The sequence below is a fragment of the Engystomops pustulosus genome, chromosome 7 (genome assembly GCF_040894005.1).
Source record: "Engystomops pustulosus chromosome 7, aEngPut4.maternal, whole genome shotgun sequence".
Lineage (NCBI taxonomy): Eukaryota > Metazoa > Chordata > Amphibia > Anura > Leptodactylidae > Engystomops > Engystomops pustulosus.
The window spans coordinates 138,157,988-138,173,010 of NC_092417.1; the positions used below are offsets into that span (position 1 = coordinate 138,157,988).

General features: G+C 44.2%; 1 protein-coding gene and 2 non-coding genes across 3 annotated transcripts in view; 1 reads left to right on the top strand and 2 right to left on the bottom strand.

Moving 5' to 3' along the window:
- The window catches only part of BBS1 (Bardet-Biedl syndrome 1), a 29,023-nt gene extending 18,087 nt beyond the window's left edge, over positions 1-10,936 (top strand). The window contains exons 11-17 of the mRNA XM_072117938.1: positions 5,102-5,260; positions 6,449-6,518; positions 6,604-6,762; positions 6,922-7,055; positions 7,511-7,645; positions 9,143-9,229; positions 10,427-10,936. Coding sequence (XP_071974039.1) covers positions 5,102-5,260; positions 6,449-6,518; positions 6,604-6,762; positions 6,922-7,055; positions 7,511-7,645; positions 9,143-9,229; positions 10,427-10,513 — 831 coding nt within the window. The 3' untranslated portion in view covers positions 10,514-10,936. The remainder of the gene's footprint in view (positions 1-5,101; positions 5,261-6,448; positions 6,519-6,603; positions 6,763-6,921; positions 7,056-7,510; positions 7,646-9,142; positions 9,230-10,426) is intronic.
- A 2,512-nt stretch (positions 10,937-13,448) lies between these two features.
- On the bottom strand, positions 13,449-13,520 carry TRNAQ-CUG (transfer RNA glutamine (anticodon CUG)). The gene has a single exon. It is a non-coding gene; the product is annotated as a tRNA-Gln (tRNA).
- A 674-nt stretch (positions 13,521-14,194) lies between these two features.
- TRNAL-CAA (transfer RNA leucine (anticodon CAA)) lies at positions 14,195-14,305 on the bottom strand. The gene is made up of 2 exons: positions 14,268-14,305; positions 14,195-14,240 (listed from the first exon to the last, which is right to left on the bottom strand). It is a non-coding gene; the product is annotated as a tRNA-Leu (tRNA).
- Between the last annotated feature and the right edge of the window lie 718 nt (positions 14,306-15,023).

Sequence of the window (15,023 nt, forward strand, 5' to 3'; positions counted from 1 at the left end):
CACTTGTTTGTTCAGAGACCACTCCGAAGGTCTGACTGGATTGCGGCTCAGCCAATCTGCCTCCACATTCAATACTCCCCTGATATGAATCGCTGAGATGTTGTGAAGCGTCTGCTCGGCCCAGGTCATCAGGAGGGAACACTCTCTGGCAAGGGACCGGCTCTTTGTGCCTCCCTGCTTGTTGATATAGAAGACAACTGCCAGGTTGTCTGATCGGACCAAAACTTCTTGCCCGAGTAGGAGACTGGAGAAGTGAAGAAGTGCCAGACGTACAGCTCTCATTTCTTTGAGGTTCGAAGGCAATTTGGACTCGGACCGTGTCCACCTCTTTTGAACCCACTGGCCTTCCAGAAGGGCGCCCCAGCCCCAATTGGATGCGTCTAACGTAAAGGACCACTGGCTGAAGGAATTGGATGGATCTGCCTAATAGTGGGTTTCGGAACCACCAGATTAAGTCCTTGATAGCTTGGACTGAGATCGTCATTGGTTTGTCCAAGGACCGCAGACTCCTTGACCACTGGGAGAGAATGGACGCTTGGAGACCCCTCATATGGGTTTTTGCCCACGGGACTGCTTCTATAGCCGAGGTTATTCGTCCTAGGACTGCCATGGCTTTCCTGATTGTTGTCCTGGGGTGCAGAATCAGATGCTTGATCGCTTTCTTCAGAGCGGTAATTCTGGCTGATGACAAAGAGAGCGTCATGTTGGAAGAGTTTACTATAAACCCTAGAAATTTCTGAGAGGTTGCAGGAACCAGAGACGACTTCTTTTTGTTGACCACAAACCCATGAACCTCTAGAGTTGTCTAGATAGGGTATCACCTGATGCCTTGTAACCTGAGGGCTGCCGATAACACCACTGCGACCTTTGTAAAAACTCTGGGCGCTGAACTCAGACCGAAGGATAGACACGTGAACTGGTAATGCAGTACTGTTTTGTCCTGTAGTATAGCGACCCGGAGAAACTTCCTGTGACTCTGAAGTACTGGAATATGCAGATATGCATCTTTCAGATCCACTGTCGTCATGAAGCAGTTCCTGGAGATTAAGGGTATGGTTGTCCTGATTGATTCCATCCTGAATCTCTTCTTCAGAATAAACTGGTTGAGGTAAGTAAGATCTATCACCAGCCTCCAAGATCCTCCTTGCTTTGGGACAGGAAATACTCAGGAATACACGCCTGAACCTCTCTGGGGATAGGGGACAGGCTCCAAAGCACCCTTTTGTTTGAATTCCTGAAGAAGACGAGGAACAATCAGATCGCCAGATTGGTTGATGAAGAACCTGTCTGGAGGAAAGCTGGTTAGCTCCAGAGAATAACCTCTTCTCACAAGAGAATTGACCCATGCGTCTGAAGAAGTTTTGACCCATATGTGGGAAAACTGGGAAAGCCTTGCTCCGACTTTGACAGGCCTGGCGTCATAATTCAGACCTCTTGGAGGGCTCCGAATGAGGCTTTTTATTCTGGACAAACCGATTCCTGAAACCCCTTTTGTCATCTCTTCTAAACTGTCTTCTGACTTGTGGAGATCTTTGCCTAGAACGAAAGGACTTAAAAGCTGTTCTTTTCTTAGGCTTGGGGAAAGAAGTGCCCTTGTCATCATTAATGACCTTCAGGATCTCTTCCAGCTGTGGACCAAACAGACTCGACGGCTGAAATGGAAGATTACAAAAGTGGGTTTTAGCGGGGACATCTCCCGGCCAGAGCTTTATTGTGTTATGATGTCAGCTTGATTGTATCCACATGAGAGTCGCAAAGAAACTCTGCCGCTGATTTGAGAAGATAAATATCCTCTACAATATCCTTCCTTGATATGCCATCTCTGACATCATGGGTAAGCTGGTTTAGCCAGATCCTCAATGCCCTCGCCACCGGAACAGAAGCCAGAGAGGTTTTACATATATTTGCAGAATGGGTATAACCCCGCCTTATGAACGAGTCCATCAATAGGATCTTTCAGGAGGGTCGCCTCCTCAGCTGGAAAGATGGAATTAAGCGCTAACTTAGCCAGAGACATATTCACTTTAGGGAGAGACTCCCATTCAGCGGATAAAGCAGGATCCAATCTGTACACAGACTTAAATCTAACCCCAGGGTTGGGGTTTCTATCAGGTTTTTTCCAAGCAGCCTCCATCAGATTCTTCAAATCTGGATGGCTGGGCAAATATTTGACTTTCTTCCTAGGGAAATAATAAAGAGCTTCTCTCTTAGAGAGATCTTCAGTGTCTTTATCTGACTCCACTGCTTCTTTCACGGCTTTTATAAGCCTGGAAACACCTTCTTTATTAAACAGATAGAAATCATCTGGAGAGGCTTCTGCCTCGTCCTCTGAGCTGACCTCACCCTCAGACCTATACTCCTCATGACTAGAGGGCCCTGGGGAGTCTGATGGTACAGGATATGATCTTTTCCTATTTGTACATTGGGAGAGAGAGGTTTCAGCTACCGCCTGAGCGATAGTAGTTTTAAGCCAAGAAAAAAACCTGGTGGAATCTGCCTGTAAGCTCATCTCCTCCTGGTGTGGAGTGCATCCTGCACACAAGTCTGGTTCCCAATCCTCTGGTAAGGGCTGGTGACAGGTAGTACAGCATCTATGCCTGCTCTTTCTGGCACTTTTTCTTCCTGAGGGCATCTGGAAGACACACAACATTAGGAACACTATCACACTGTCATAAAGCAGAACCAGCAGGGCACCGGAGGTGAGCACTTACGATTCCCGTGGGTAGGCTCTGCTGCCTGGCGAGCGCTACCCACGTACCGCGCCATATCTGTTTAAATAGGAAGTCTCGCGAGACCGGACCTCCTACCCGCGCATGCGCAATGGCCGCGGTGCCCGAGCGACAGATCGTGCGTGTGCCAAAAAGTGGCGCGATAGAATTTCTGTCGCACCCCCGCGCACGCGCAGACCGCCCTGTGTGACGCCGAGGCAACACAACAAGCGCCATGACACCCGGCAAGCCCAACTCCACCCCTGGCCGGCGTGGTAAGGCAGGGGAAACAGAATACAGCGGGGAACACAGGGATACTTGCCTGAGGTGATAACAGCTGATATCAGCATACAGCAAGCCAGACGTCCTGTGCTGTGCAGTGACCCTGTAACACAGAGGTCCCCAACCGCCGGTCCGCGGACCAGGACCGGGCCGTTGGGGTCTATCAGCCGGTCCGCGCAGGGGCGAGCGCCTCCTGCTGTACGAGGGGGCGGCACCGTGCTCCCGCCAGCCGGCCCGCATCCTACTCCCACGCGCGCTCCGGCCCGCACTCCAGACAGCAAGAGGCCCCCTGCCCCAGCCGACACTGAGCTGCCGCCTGCCCCTTCTGCCGGCCGGAAAGCGCCGAGTTCCCGCCGGCCGCCCGGAACCGACCTCCCGTTTGCACGCCCTCCACCCCCTGCCCGGCATGCACCGATCTTCCGACCACCTGGCACCGAGCTCCTGCCTGTATGCCAGTTGGCCGGCACCATGCTGCGGCAGCCCACTGGACAGCACCGGGTGCCCGGCTCCTCCACTCCCCGCATACCTGTCAGGACCATAGAAAAAGGTAATGTAACTTTATCTGTGCATGTATATATTTATGTGTTCGTGTATGTATATGTGTGTGTGTGTGTGTATATATAAGTGCATATGCTGTATGAGTGTTTATGTATATTCTGTATATGTTGTGTATGTATGTATGTATGTGTGTGTGTGTGTGTGTGTGTATGTATGTATGTATGTATGTGCAGTGTGTGCATATGCTGTATATACTGTTTGTATATGTGTGTATATATGCTGTATGTATATGTTGTATTTGTGATATTTATCAGAGCTTCTATTTTGTACTACATGGCAATACGCTGTATGCATTTTATATTACATGGCGATACGCTGTATGCATTTTATACTACATGGCGATATGCTGTATGCATTTTATACTACATGGCGATACACTGTATGCATTTTATACTACATGGTGATACGCTGTATGCATTTTATACTACATGGCGATACGCTGTATGCCTTTTATACTACATGGCGGTATGCTGTATGCATTTTATACTACATGGCGATACGCTGTATGCATTTTATACTACATGGCGATATGCTGTATGCATTTTATACTACATGGCGATACGCTGTGTGCATTTTATACTACATGGCGATATGCTGTATGCATTTTATACTACATGGCGATACGCTGTATGCATTTTATACTACATGGCGGTATGCTGTATGCATTTTATACTACATGGCGATACGCTGTATGCATTTTATACTACATGGTGATACACTGTATGCATTTTATACTACATGGCGATATGCTGTATGCATTTTATACTACATGGCGATACGCTGTATGCATTTTGCATTGCTTTATTTTTACACCAAACCAATATGATGGATCTGGTCCGGACACTCCCTGATATCTTATATTATAAGCTCCACCCCTCCATAACCCCACCCCATATGAACAAAGCCCCGCCCCCACCCCCACCGGGCCATGGAAAACTGGTCTAGCTTAAAGCCGGTCCCTGGTGCAAAAAAGGTTGGGGACCTCTGCTGTAACACACTCGGGTTATGCAGCAAGCTGCCATCGGGCAGCGGTCCCAAGGGAATGGAGCACCCAAACCGTGGGACAGGGAGCCAACGCTCAACCAAACTTCTTGTTATCTACTTCCACAGAAGAAAAAAACACGTGTGTTCATTGGCTCAGGGGTATTTTATAGGGAGTCAGCCTGCCAATCTCTATTGCTAATTAATTGTTATCTTCTGTCCAATAGGAGGATGTGAGACTTAACCCATTCAGTGCTGCCGTAGGACGACCAGGAAAAATTATATACAGGGCCCTCTCAGTAATTATTATATTGCACCCCTTTAATGAATCTGTATACATTGCACCCCATAATGAATTTATATACATTCTTTATTATACTGTACCCCAATCCAATAATAAAGTTATTATATACAAGCTCCCCCCCCCCCCCATTTAAAGACCTTCCTTGCAGGCATCCTCTTAACCTTTGATGCATGTTTTATGCTTCTTTCTTTATGCAATGTCTTTAGTTTTATGGCTTTTACATTCTGCTAGACACACAATAATCTTTGAAATATGTCACTTGTAACAGGGAAAGCGTCTGTGGACAGTAACTCTTCCTGCCCCTATTATGACTATGGCTTTATTGGAGCAGAAGTCACGTAGCATCCAGGCTGTTCTGGTGGGATTAAAGAATCTGGAGGTGCATCTGTACAGAGATAAGAACCTGCTGAGCGTCATATCCACCCCAGTGAGTTACTTTATCTATATTACACTTTTCTCTTGTATATCTAGAAACCAGATAATGTTAAGGTCATTAAGGTCCAAAGTTATTTAAGACCACATCTTACCATTAGTGTTAGTGAGGTCCACCTTCTGCTTTAACAATTTTAAGGGCAAAAACCTACCGTTAGTGCTAGTTAGGGCACCCCTAGTTACTTAGAATACTGTTAAGGTTCGTTTGGACCACCCCTTTCTATTACATTTATTTAGCTTCCCACTTTATAGTTGGGGTTATATTCGTCAGTCTAGTCCATTTCTCAGATTGTTTAAAGAGAACCTACCACCACGAATCTACCTATAAAGGTAGATCGGGTGGTAGGTGGATGTAAGGGACGTGAGGAGAGCTCTTTTTAGAGCTAATCCTCACGTCCCCGCTAACTTTTGGGAAACTTTATTAACCTAATATGTAAATTTAGTTATGCGGCTACTGGGGCGTGGAGTAGCCGGCACGAGGCTACACAGCGCGGCTACTCCACGCCTCTGTAGCCACATTACTCCTCCTACCCTGTTGTGTCCGGCGCGCAGCTACGAGGAGCCCTCGTCCGATATGATGGCGTTCTGTGCATGCGCAGAACGCCGGCTGAGCAGTCCCAGCTCCGAGGCCGGAGCTACTGCGCATGCGCAGTAGCCGGCTTGTCAGACGAGGGCGCGCAGCTACGAGGAGCTGCGCGCCGCACACAACAGGGTAGGAGGAATAATGTGGCTACCGGGGCGTGGAGTAGCCGCGCTGTGTAGCCTCGTGCCGGCTACTCCACGCCCCAGTAGCCGCATAACTAAATTTACATATTCGGTCAATAAAGTTTCCCAAAAGTTAGCGGGGACGTGAGGATTAGCTCTAAAAAGAGCTCTCCTCACGTCCCTTACATCCACCTACCACCCGATCTACCTTTGTAGGTAGATTCGTGGTGGTAGGTTCCCTTTAAGGTGATGATACATTGGAGCAGATTTATCAAGCAGTCTGAAAGTCAGAATATTTCCAGTTGCCCATGGCAACCAATCACAGCTCAGCTTTCATTTCACCAGTGCTCATGAATATTTTAAAGGGGAGCTGTGATTGGTTGCCATGGGCAATTGGAAATATTCTGACTTTCAGACTGCTTGATAAATCTGCCCCATTATATTTTACTATATTATTATTATATTAATTTACTCTTAGGACATAGTGACCAGTCTTTGCTTTGGGAGATATGGAAGAGAGGATGACACTCTTATTATGACCACACAAGGTAGGTTCTGTCCCCTGGTCCAGTACAGTTCTTCTGCTTGGTAAAGTGAATCATCTCCGCACCCTTCCTATTCTTCTCCTCACAGGTGGAGGTCTTATTATTAAGATACTGAAGCGGACGGCTCACTTTGAAGATAAGGATACAGCTCCTGGTCCCCCAACTGGACAGAGTATTAAGCTGAATGTACCCAAGAAAACCAAACTTTATGTAGACCAGACCCTTCGTGAGAGAGAGAATGCTGTGGGTAAGATGAACCATACCCTATATACAATATATAATACAATATATAAAGGATAGGGTATGTTCAGAATTTTCTCAAAAAGATGCAACATTTATGTGAAAGGGAACCAAAGTAGTTTTCCATTAAAGGAATCATTTTTAAACCTTTATCTTTTCTCCTCAGCGATGCACCGTGTTTTCCAAATGGATCTGTACCGTCTTCGTCTTAGTGCTGCCCGAGCTTATGTGAAGGCCCTAGATGCCAGCCTCGCTCCAGTATCTTCAACAATGCAGGAACCCCTTACTCTAAATGCTGCCGTGAGTATATGATACTTGATGCAACACATAAAAGTGCGAATAACCATGTTAGCGGAAGGATTGCACCAAATTGTTTACTGTGAATCCATAATGTCCTGAGATCATTTCCTAAAAGGAGACAACAATTTATAAGTCACCCTACACCCCATGCCCTAATGCCCGAACACAGCAATACACTTCACAAACACCCAAAATAAACCAGTTTAATAGAGTAATTGAAATTTTTATTTTATCCTGTGTCCACCCATGGACCAATATTGTACATCCCAGTAAATCCATTTCTCTGCAAAATCATAGGGAGGGTTTTTCAGCATATGCAGCTTCATTTAGCATCAATAATGAGGAAATACTAGTTATAGAGTGTATAACATGTGTATGACACTGAATCGTACAACCAGATCTCACATTTTTGTGATAATATTACTAATGTTACCATAACGGTTCCATCTCCTCAGGTACAGGGAATCGGTCCCCGGTTCAAGCTAATACTGAATTTACAGAACACCTCAGTGAACCGACCATCTATGCAGCTGCTTATTAGTTTCCTATATGATGAACAACTTTACCGACTAAGACCAGCATTCTTTAAGGTACCTCTAAGGGCTCATTCACACGGCCTTTGTTTCATCGGCTAACAGAAGGCTCCATTATGCGGCCATTATTCAACCAAGGCAATTATGATTGATGCTGCCCAACTTCAAAAGCTTCTCCCACAAATTCTGTCTGTGCATAAGGCATAATTGTAATTTGTGGGACAACCCCTTTGATGAGCAATACTTAGCATTGTAATCATGAGATGGATTATATAAATTCCAGATTGCCTGTGCTAGAATGTACTTGGTCATATCTGACTTGGATAAGCTGTATATGTTCTACACTTTCTACTAAAATTTCTATTCTGCATGACCTGATGCCTTCTGCTCACTACCTGTAGATGACACTACTGATCACACTGAGGGAGATTTATTAATCTGTCTACGGTAGAATTCTGTTATCATTTGCAATAAAATACTGTCTGCACCACATTTATAAAGAGACAGTCTTAAACTATCGTATATTCGAGTATAAGCCGAGGTCCCTAGTTCTAACACAAAAAAAATGGAAAAACCTATTGACTCGAGTATAAGCTTAGGGTGGGAAATGCATTGGTCACAGCCTCCACCCAGTATATAGCTATCCAGCCCCCTGTCCCCCAATATATAGCCAGCCTCCTGCAGCCCATGTCCCCCAGTATATGTCCCCCTTGCGCCGAGTATGCCCAGCCTATTAAAAAAACAACTCTGTTCATCTTTCCGACACCCCCACGGGTCCTCCTCGGGTCTTCTGGGGCTGATGTCATGGTGTGTGTGTGGCGCAGGGACCCGAAGACGAAGCCGGAAATTCAGAAACAGAAGAGGACCAGTGTGGGTGGGGGGCGTCAGAGTACAGAATTTTTTTTATAATATACTTCAGTATAAGCCGAGTTAGGGTTTTTCAGCACAAAAACTCAGCTCATACTCAAGTATATATACGGTACTTCAGATTTATCATCCAGCATTAGACACTTGTATTAATCATGTGCAGAATAAGACTGTCTAGTGTAACTAACTTCTCACTGTAACCTTAGGAAAGTTATCATAAATCTGCCCCACTCTCTGAATGTGTTGTACATATCTTGTGTGAAGTCTTCAGTTACCCTAGATAATATACCCATTCACTTACAACTCATGGCTATAGTAGGGTGTCATAGACGGTACAGGCTTTAGTTGTTGCGGAGGACACCAAACTTTAATCTTCAAAGTGCCGCTGTATATTTGAGGAAATCTTTGGGGGAATTTAGAAGCATGTGAAAAATGGCATAATTTGCAGTCGGCAAGATTTTCAGCTTCATCATTTAGGAAGTAAATTACTAATATTCTGGAACATATTTTGGATTACGGATCTCACACAGATGGCTGAGGAGCAGCCTCTCCAGCAGCTGATGAACCATGTCCAGCAGTAGATACAGTTGTAAAGGCTGAGGAGATTTCTTCACGCTGGGAGCCCTAGTGATGTACATTTTATTATATATGATGATGGATCATTTACATTTTCTTTATTTTTCATAGGTTCCTTTGCTGGTTCCTGGCTTGAACTATCCTATTGAAACATTTGTGGATTGCTGCACTGACAAAGGGATCTCTGATATCATCAAGGTAGGTGTTGCTTGTGTCTGGTTAACTTCAAGACCTTGTCATTCACTCTGAGCATGTAATAGCAGGATAATGCAGGGTGAGGCACTGTTGTGGGGCCTCCATGCTAGGAAAGCATTACCTTCAGTGGTTTTCTGTCAGAGGTCTTGATAGAACTGGCACTCCATGTTATGTGCTGGGCTAATGGATCATTCTGGTATAATTACCCCCTCTGCTTTCTGTACAACAATGGACGAAAACTACTCCAAGGGGTCATTTATCTTTATTTTTCTTCCTTTTTTTCTGTCTTTTTTTGAGACTTTTTTTTTTGCCGCATTGCAATTTTGCAACTATTTGAAATGTGTATTGAAGTCCGCTGACATTTGTTTATCATCAGTAAGACACATTTATCTTTAGACACATTTAAATTCCAGATGCTCTAAATGGGCCTAGCTTACTGATCAGTGGGGCACTGACGGCACTGACGGCAATTTCCTTCAGTTCCATTGAGATGTATGGATCAGAACGGGCATGCGAGGCCATCTACTTCATTACTCTCCCAGAGCGACAAGGGGTCTGACGGAGGTAACTGGGACCCTATCAAACCCCTCCTTTTTCATCTGTGGGTGTCTAATCACTGAGACCCCCACTGATCAGCAAGTTAGGCTCTATCCTGTGGATAGGCAGCAGGGACGCCCTGTCCTGATGCATTTGTTATTGCTTGCTTCAGGATCTTTGTCTGTTGTGTTTTGCCTTCCCTTAGATGCAAATGTGTACAGGATAGGACCTGCTCTGAGTGTTGTGGCTTGGACCTAGGGCTTATGCACGGATCTGTGGAAAACACAATCATCTAGTGATCATGGAATAACCCAGCCACTGCTCCGTCACAGCTCCAAGCTTTGGCCCCTTGATGTTTCCGGCAGGGCCCTGTGCAGAATTTCTCGTGAGGTGCAAGCCTCAAGTATGGCGTGGTCTTACCTCATCCTCCAGTCTAGTGTTGTTCAGCATGTACAGTGTCCTTACACTGTCCTCTTATGCTGTGTTGTTCAGCAGGCAGTGATAGAGATGGTGGAGACGCATTGGGGGAATGGCAGTTGTGTGAATGGGAGCTTAGACTGAAACAGTAGTTTGCAGAACATTGACATATGTGGCCACTGATCATAATACCTGTCTGATTTGTCTGATTTGCACATTAATCATTCTCTATTTCTGTATCTGTAGGTTTTTGTTCTGAGAGAGGGGAAAAGTACTCCGCTGCTTACAGCCCACATCAACATGCCGGTCAGTGAAGGCCTGGTGGCCGGCTGAGGAGAAGGTCTCTACTGAACTTTATCCATCAACCAAAGGACTGTCTGACAAGGACTATATAGTAGTTCTTCTTAAATCTCTTTTTACGAGGCATCAGAAAAAACATTGATTCTTCAGAAACCGAATTAAAGAACGTCCTAATACAATGATAAGTCAGATACATGTATCAAATGTTTCCTTCCAGCAAACAAATATTATTCTAGAGCTTCTAGAGAGAGACATACCGGCATAAGTGAGTGGACGGAATAAAGAATCAGATTTCCCACAACCTCCTTTTATAACAGTTATTCCCTGCTTCTTATTATTTATTATAGAATATTCTGAATATTTAAATTGCTTATTTTTGTAGGAAGTATACTGTATGACTCTTATCTTGTTAAAAAAGGATTATAAAATGTAATAAAGGTAACAATTAGTACCGTGTGCTGAGTTTTTCCAGGCATTTAATGACATGGTAAAGATGTAGTGAAGTGTAACATCCTACAACATCCCGCACCATATGGCCGGGTTACCACAATATCCACTCTTTGGTCCCTTACAGAAGGTCCAACTCACATCATCTACTGGCTTCAACGTCTGGCCCAGATGCTGACAACCGAAGCAGGACTGACATGACAAGTTCACTTACAGTTGCTGAGCGCTGCGGCCAGAAGTTCCAACCGTGTGAAGTTGGACGCATCACACACCAGATGTTAAAGAAGACCTGTCAGGTTGATTTGGAACCCTTAACCTACTATAGGTCATTATAGACCTGTGGTTTAGGGTCCCAAATCAACCTGTTTGAAGTCTTTTGGTTAAGATGTTGGGGGGCTTGGCCTGATGGCGGGCTAAACGGACCTGTGCCTGAGAGCTCCCGGGCCCCAGGAACTCACCAGACCCGCGGACTGGCATCTGTCTCCCGGCACTTCCCCGGACTCCTGGGAGACGCTTCCCTTCGGTGAAGCCTGCTGTCTGTGCTGGTGGGCACCGCGGCCTCCCTCCGGCCTGTGCTGTCGGGGGCGCCATCTCGGATCTCTCTCCTACGTGGCCTGAAGTTCCAGACGGGAACCTTTTTTTTTTTTTTTTCTGAATTCTTAAAAATCATTCAGGGTGATTTGCATAACTAAACCACCTGTCCTGTATCTGTTTTAGTGTCCCAAATTTACCTGACAGGTTCCCTTTAAAGGTTGTGGTCAAATACGTTTTTCTTTCATTTTGCAGCTTTGTGTTTCAAATGGACAATCTTCTTTTCAGGATTCTCGTGTCTTCCTCCCCTCACAAACATTCAGTGAATTTGCAGTCCTGTGTGGCCAAGAGTAATGCACAGTTTCTGAGCTTTATACTTGAACTTTGCATTTCCAAAGAGCTTTTTCCTCCGCAGTCTGCAACACGTTTTTATTTCTGGGTCTTCGCCATCCCCCATAGAATTCAGTTATAGGTTAGTTCCTGGTGCATGACCGGGCATTTGCACTTTTTTGAGGGCACAGGTTGTGGCTGAAATCTGCTCCAGTACCTGGCGCACAAGAGCGGTGTCAGATTTACTAAGAAGTCGGAATCTATGAGCCGTACAGCGATTAAGTTTCCCTAGAGTGGGGCTGAAATCGTGTAAAGAACATTTATGCATTTGAGGCAGGGGGAGAACATATTTGGCAAATCTTGATTGCAAAATTGGTAAAGGTTAGGAGCACAGAAGAATGGCACCTGGTTCCACTAAATCTTAGTGAATGGAACAGGGCGGTATCTAGTGCCAGGCACATCCAAGAGCGTTTAAGGCTCTATGCCCTATTGTAGTTATTTATAGTGAAATGGATTATCCACCTGTAACACATAGATTTTTCAGTGATCAAAATTCAGAATCATCCATTGAGAATAATTATAAACATTCTTACAATCCTCTATTAGCTATTCCAGCCCTGGCTAGCCAGTCTATTTTGTCTTCAGTGGGCAGGTCAATGCTGATGTTAGGCTGCTATCCAAATATAGATAATCCTTTTAACCCTGTAATTGTGTTCCCCTTTGGAGATAAGCATGATTGGTTTTAAATCTGCTCCCATCCGTTGAGATCCATTCAGAACATCCTATTAGGCAAACAAAAACATTCCTCAGACAGCAAACTATCTGTAGGAAAAAAAAATTGTAGCCTCCCCGTCGGGGAATCGAACCCCGGTCTCCCGCGTGACAGGCGGGGATACTTACCACTATACTAACGAGGATTGGCTTGTGACTGTGGTTGGTTCGTTACGAGTAGAGCTCATAAGCACTATGTGTAGGCCTGCTCCCTATAGGATAGGAAGCCTCGCGTGAAATTACCAGTCCTGCCCTTTGACCATCTCGTTTCATAGTGGAAAGACCAAGAAAGGATTATTGCATCATGCTTGTGTTCTGAATTTGCTCATTGCGATTCAGCACATTAGAAGAAATGAGCTATGAATGACATCAGCCAATCCTCGTTAGTATAGTGGTAAGTATCCCCGCCTGTCACGCGGGAGACCGGGGTTCGATTCCCCGACGGGGAGGCTACGTTTTGTTTTTTGTTTTTTTTTTTATAATTAAAGGAAGTTTTAAGAGAGTGTTATTAAAATAATTTAAAGGTAAGCAGTAAAAGAAATCACTGCATCCAGTTATAACTGTATTACTTTTCCAATAAGATAACACAAACAATACAGTGTGAACTATCCCCAAGGATAACTCGGATCTATAGTGAAATCAAACATTGGAGTGAAATGAAAGACAATTAATTATCAAATACACACAGATGACAACCAAACGACACCCTGATTTTGTAAAAGTGTCAGCTTCATCTTGTCCATATCTTTACATATATTGTTTATATTTCCATCTCACACAAACTCTACTTTCAATTCATTTTAAGAATTCTTTGTCATATTGACTTGTAATTAAAAATACTGACAAAAATAAATACTACTTAAAAAAATAGATTAAAAAAAAAAATCACAGGTCCCACCGAGATTTGAACTCGGATCGCTGGATTCAGAGTCCAGAGTGCTAACCATTACACCATGGAACCTCTCATGTTCACCCTAGCTGATCTGACAATACATAATGCTGTCAGTTATACACATCTCAGTATCAACCATGCAGTGGAAAGCTTTGTCCACAGTGGAGACTAAGTGGCAGGATTTTCTGACTTTCTGACGTTTTAGTGAATCTTGCAATCCAACTGCGCTCTCTTTCATGAGCCATAAATTTTGATAGCCTGTGATCGTTGACTTTGCACTTATGGTGCCCAAAGGTAACCCTAGTCCTGGCTGATCGTGACGTTTTTGACGGGGTTTTTCGAAAACATCTCCATAGAGCAAGACTTCTATGGGGCATACGGAAATTTCATGTCACCATAAAAACGTTTTTTATTCCTCCCAAAGGCTCAATTTTTTTTAGAGGTATTAAGGCATGACATTTATGTTTAATGAATTTGATATCTCCGTTATTGTCCTGAACCAATGATCAAAGGAGATGTGTCATTTGGATCGCAGCGAAGTCGTAAAAACAAAACCTATAATAAAATGGTGCAACTATGTTTTTTTTTTTTTTTTCATTTCTTCGAAATAAGGAATTTTATTACAGTTTCCTAGGATATTATGTAAAATAACATTGTATTATAATAATAATTAGAGTTCCATACCGTGCACTGTGAGGGAAACTAAAGCAAAAGGACCAAGACCTGCATGAGAAAAAAAGATGTGTCAGAAGTGGGATTTGAACCCACGCCTCCATTCGGAGACCAGAACACCCAATGCTCTTGGGAAGATACCATCTTGAGTCTGGCGCCTTAGACCGCTCGGCCATCCTGACAACTGAATGCAGAGGCAGAAGGTTCTCAGTAAATACTATGAGCTAAGTGTTGCTAGGTTACGACGAGTGTTTAGAATGTTAAACCATTGCAATGTATTGACACCTTAGTGACACGGCTTGAAAATGCTCTAGTAACCAGGGCATTTTCAGCACATTTTCGTACTGTTTAAGGGCTATTTTTTTTGTGTGATGCCTTAATATTTTTTGTGGTGTTTTTCTCAGGACACATAGAACTGGTTACAACATAATAAAAGTTTAAACCTTTTTTTTTATTTGGGTTAAAAGTGGAAAAAAGTCTTTTTATGTAATTTATAGTTCTTGTTTTTTAACCTCTTAACGCCAAAGCCACTTTTCACCTTCCTGACACGGCCCATTTTTTCAAATCTGCCCTGTGTCATTATAAGTGGTTATAACTTCGGAACGCTTTAACATATCCAAGTGATTTTAAAATTGCTTTCTCGTGACACTTTGTACTTCATGTTAGATGAAACATTTTGGTGGTATGTTTTATGTTCATGTTTTATGTTTATTTATGAGAAAATCAGATATTTGGTGAAAATTTGGAAAAATTCTCGATTTTCGAACTTTAAAATGTTCTACTTTTTCCAAACATAGTCATAACCAGGGCCGGATTATAGGCGGGGCTCGCGGGGCTAGAGCCCCGGGGCCCCCACCATCTTGCCCCCCCTAGGGGCCCCCACCAGACCACACCCCCGCT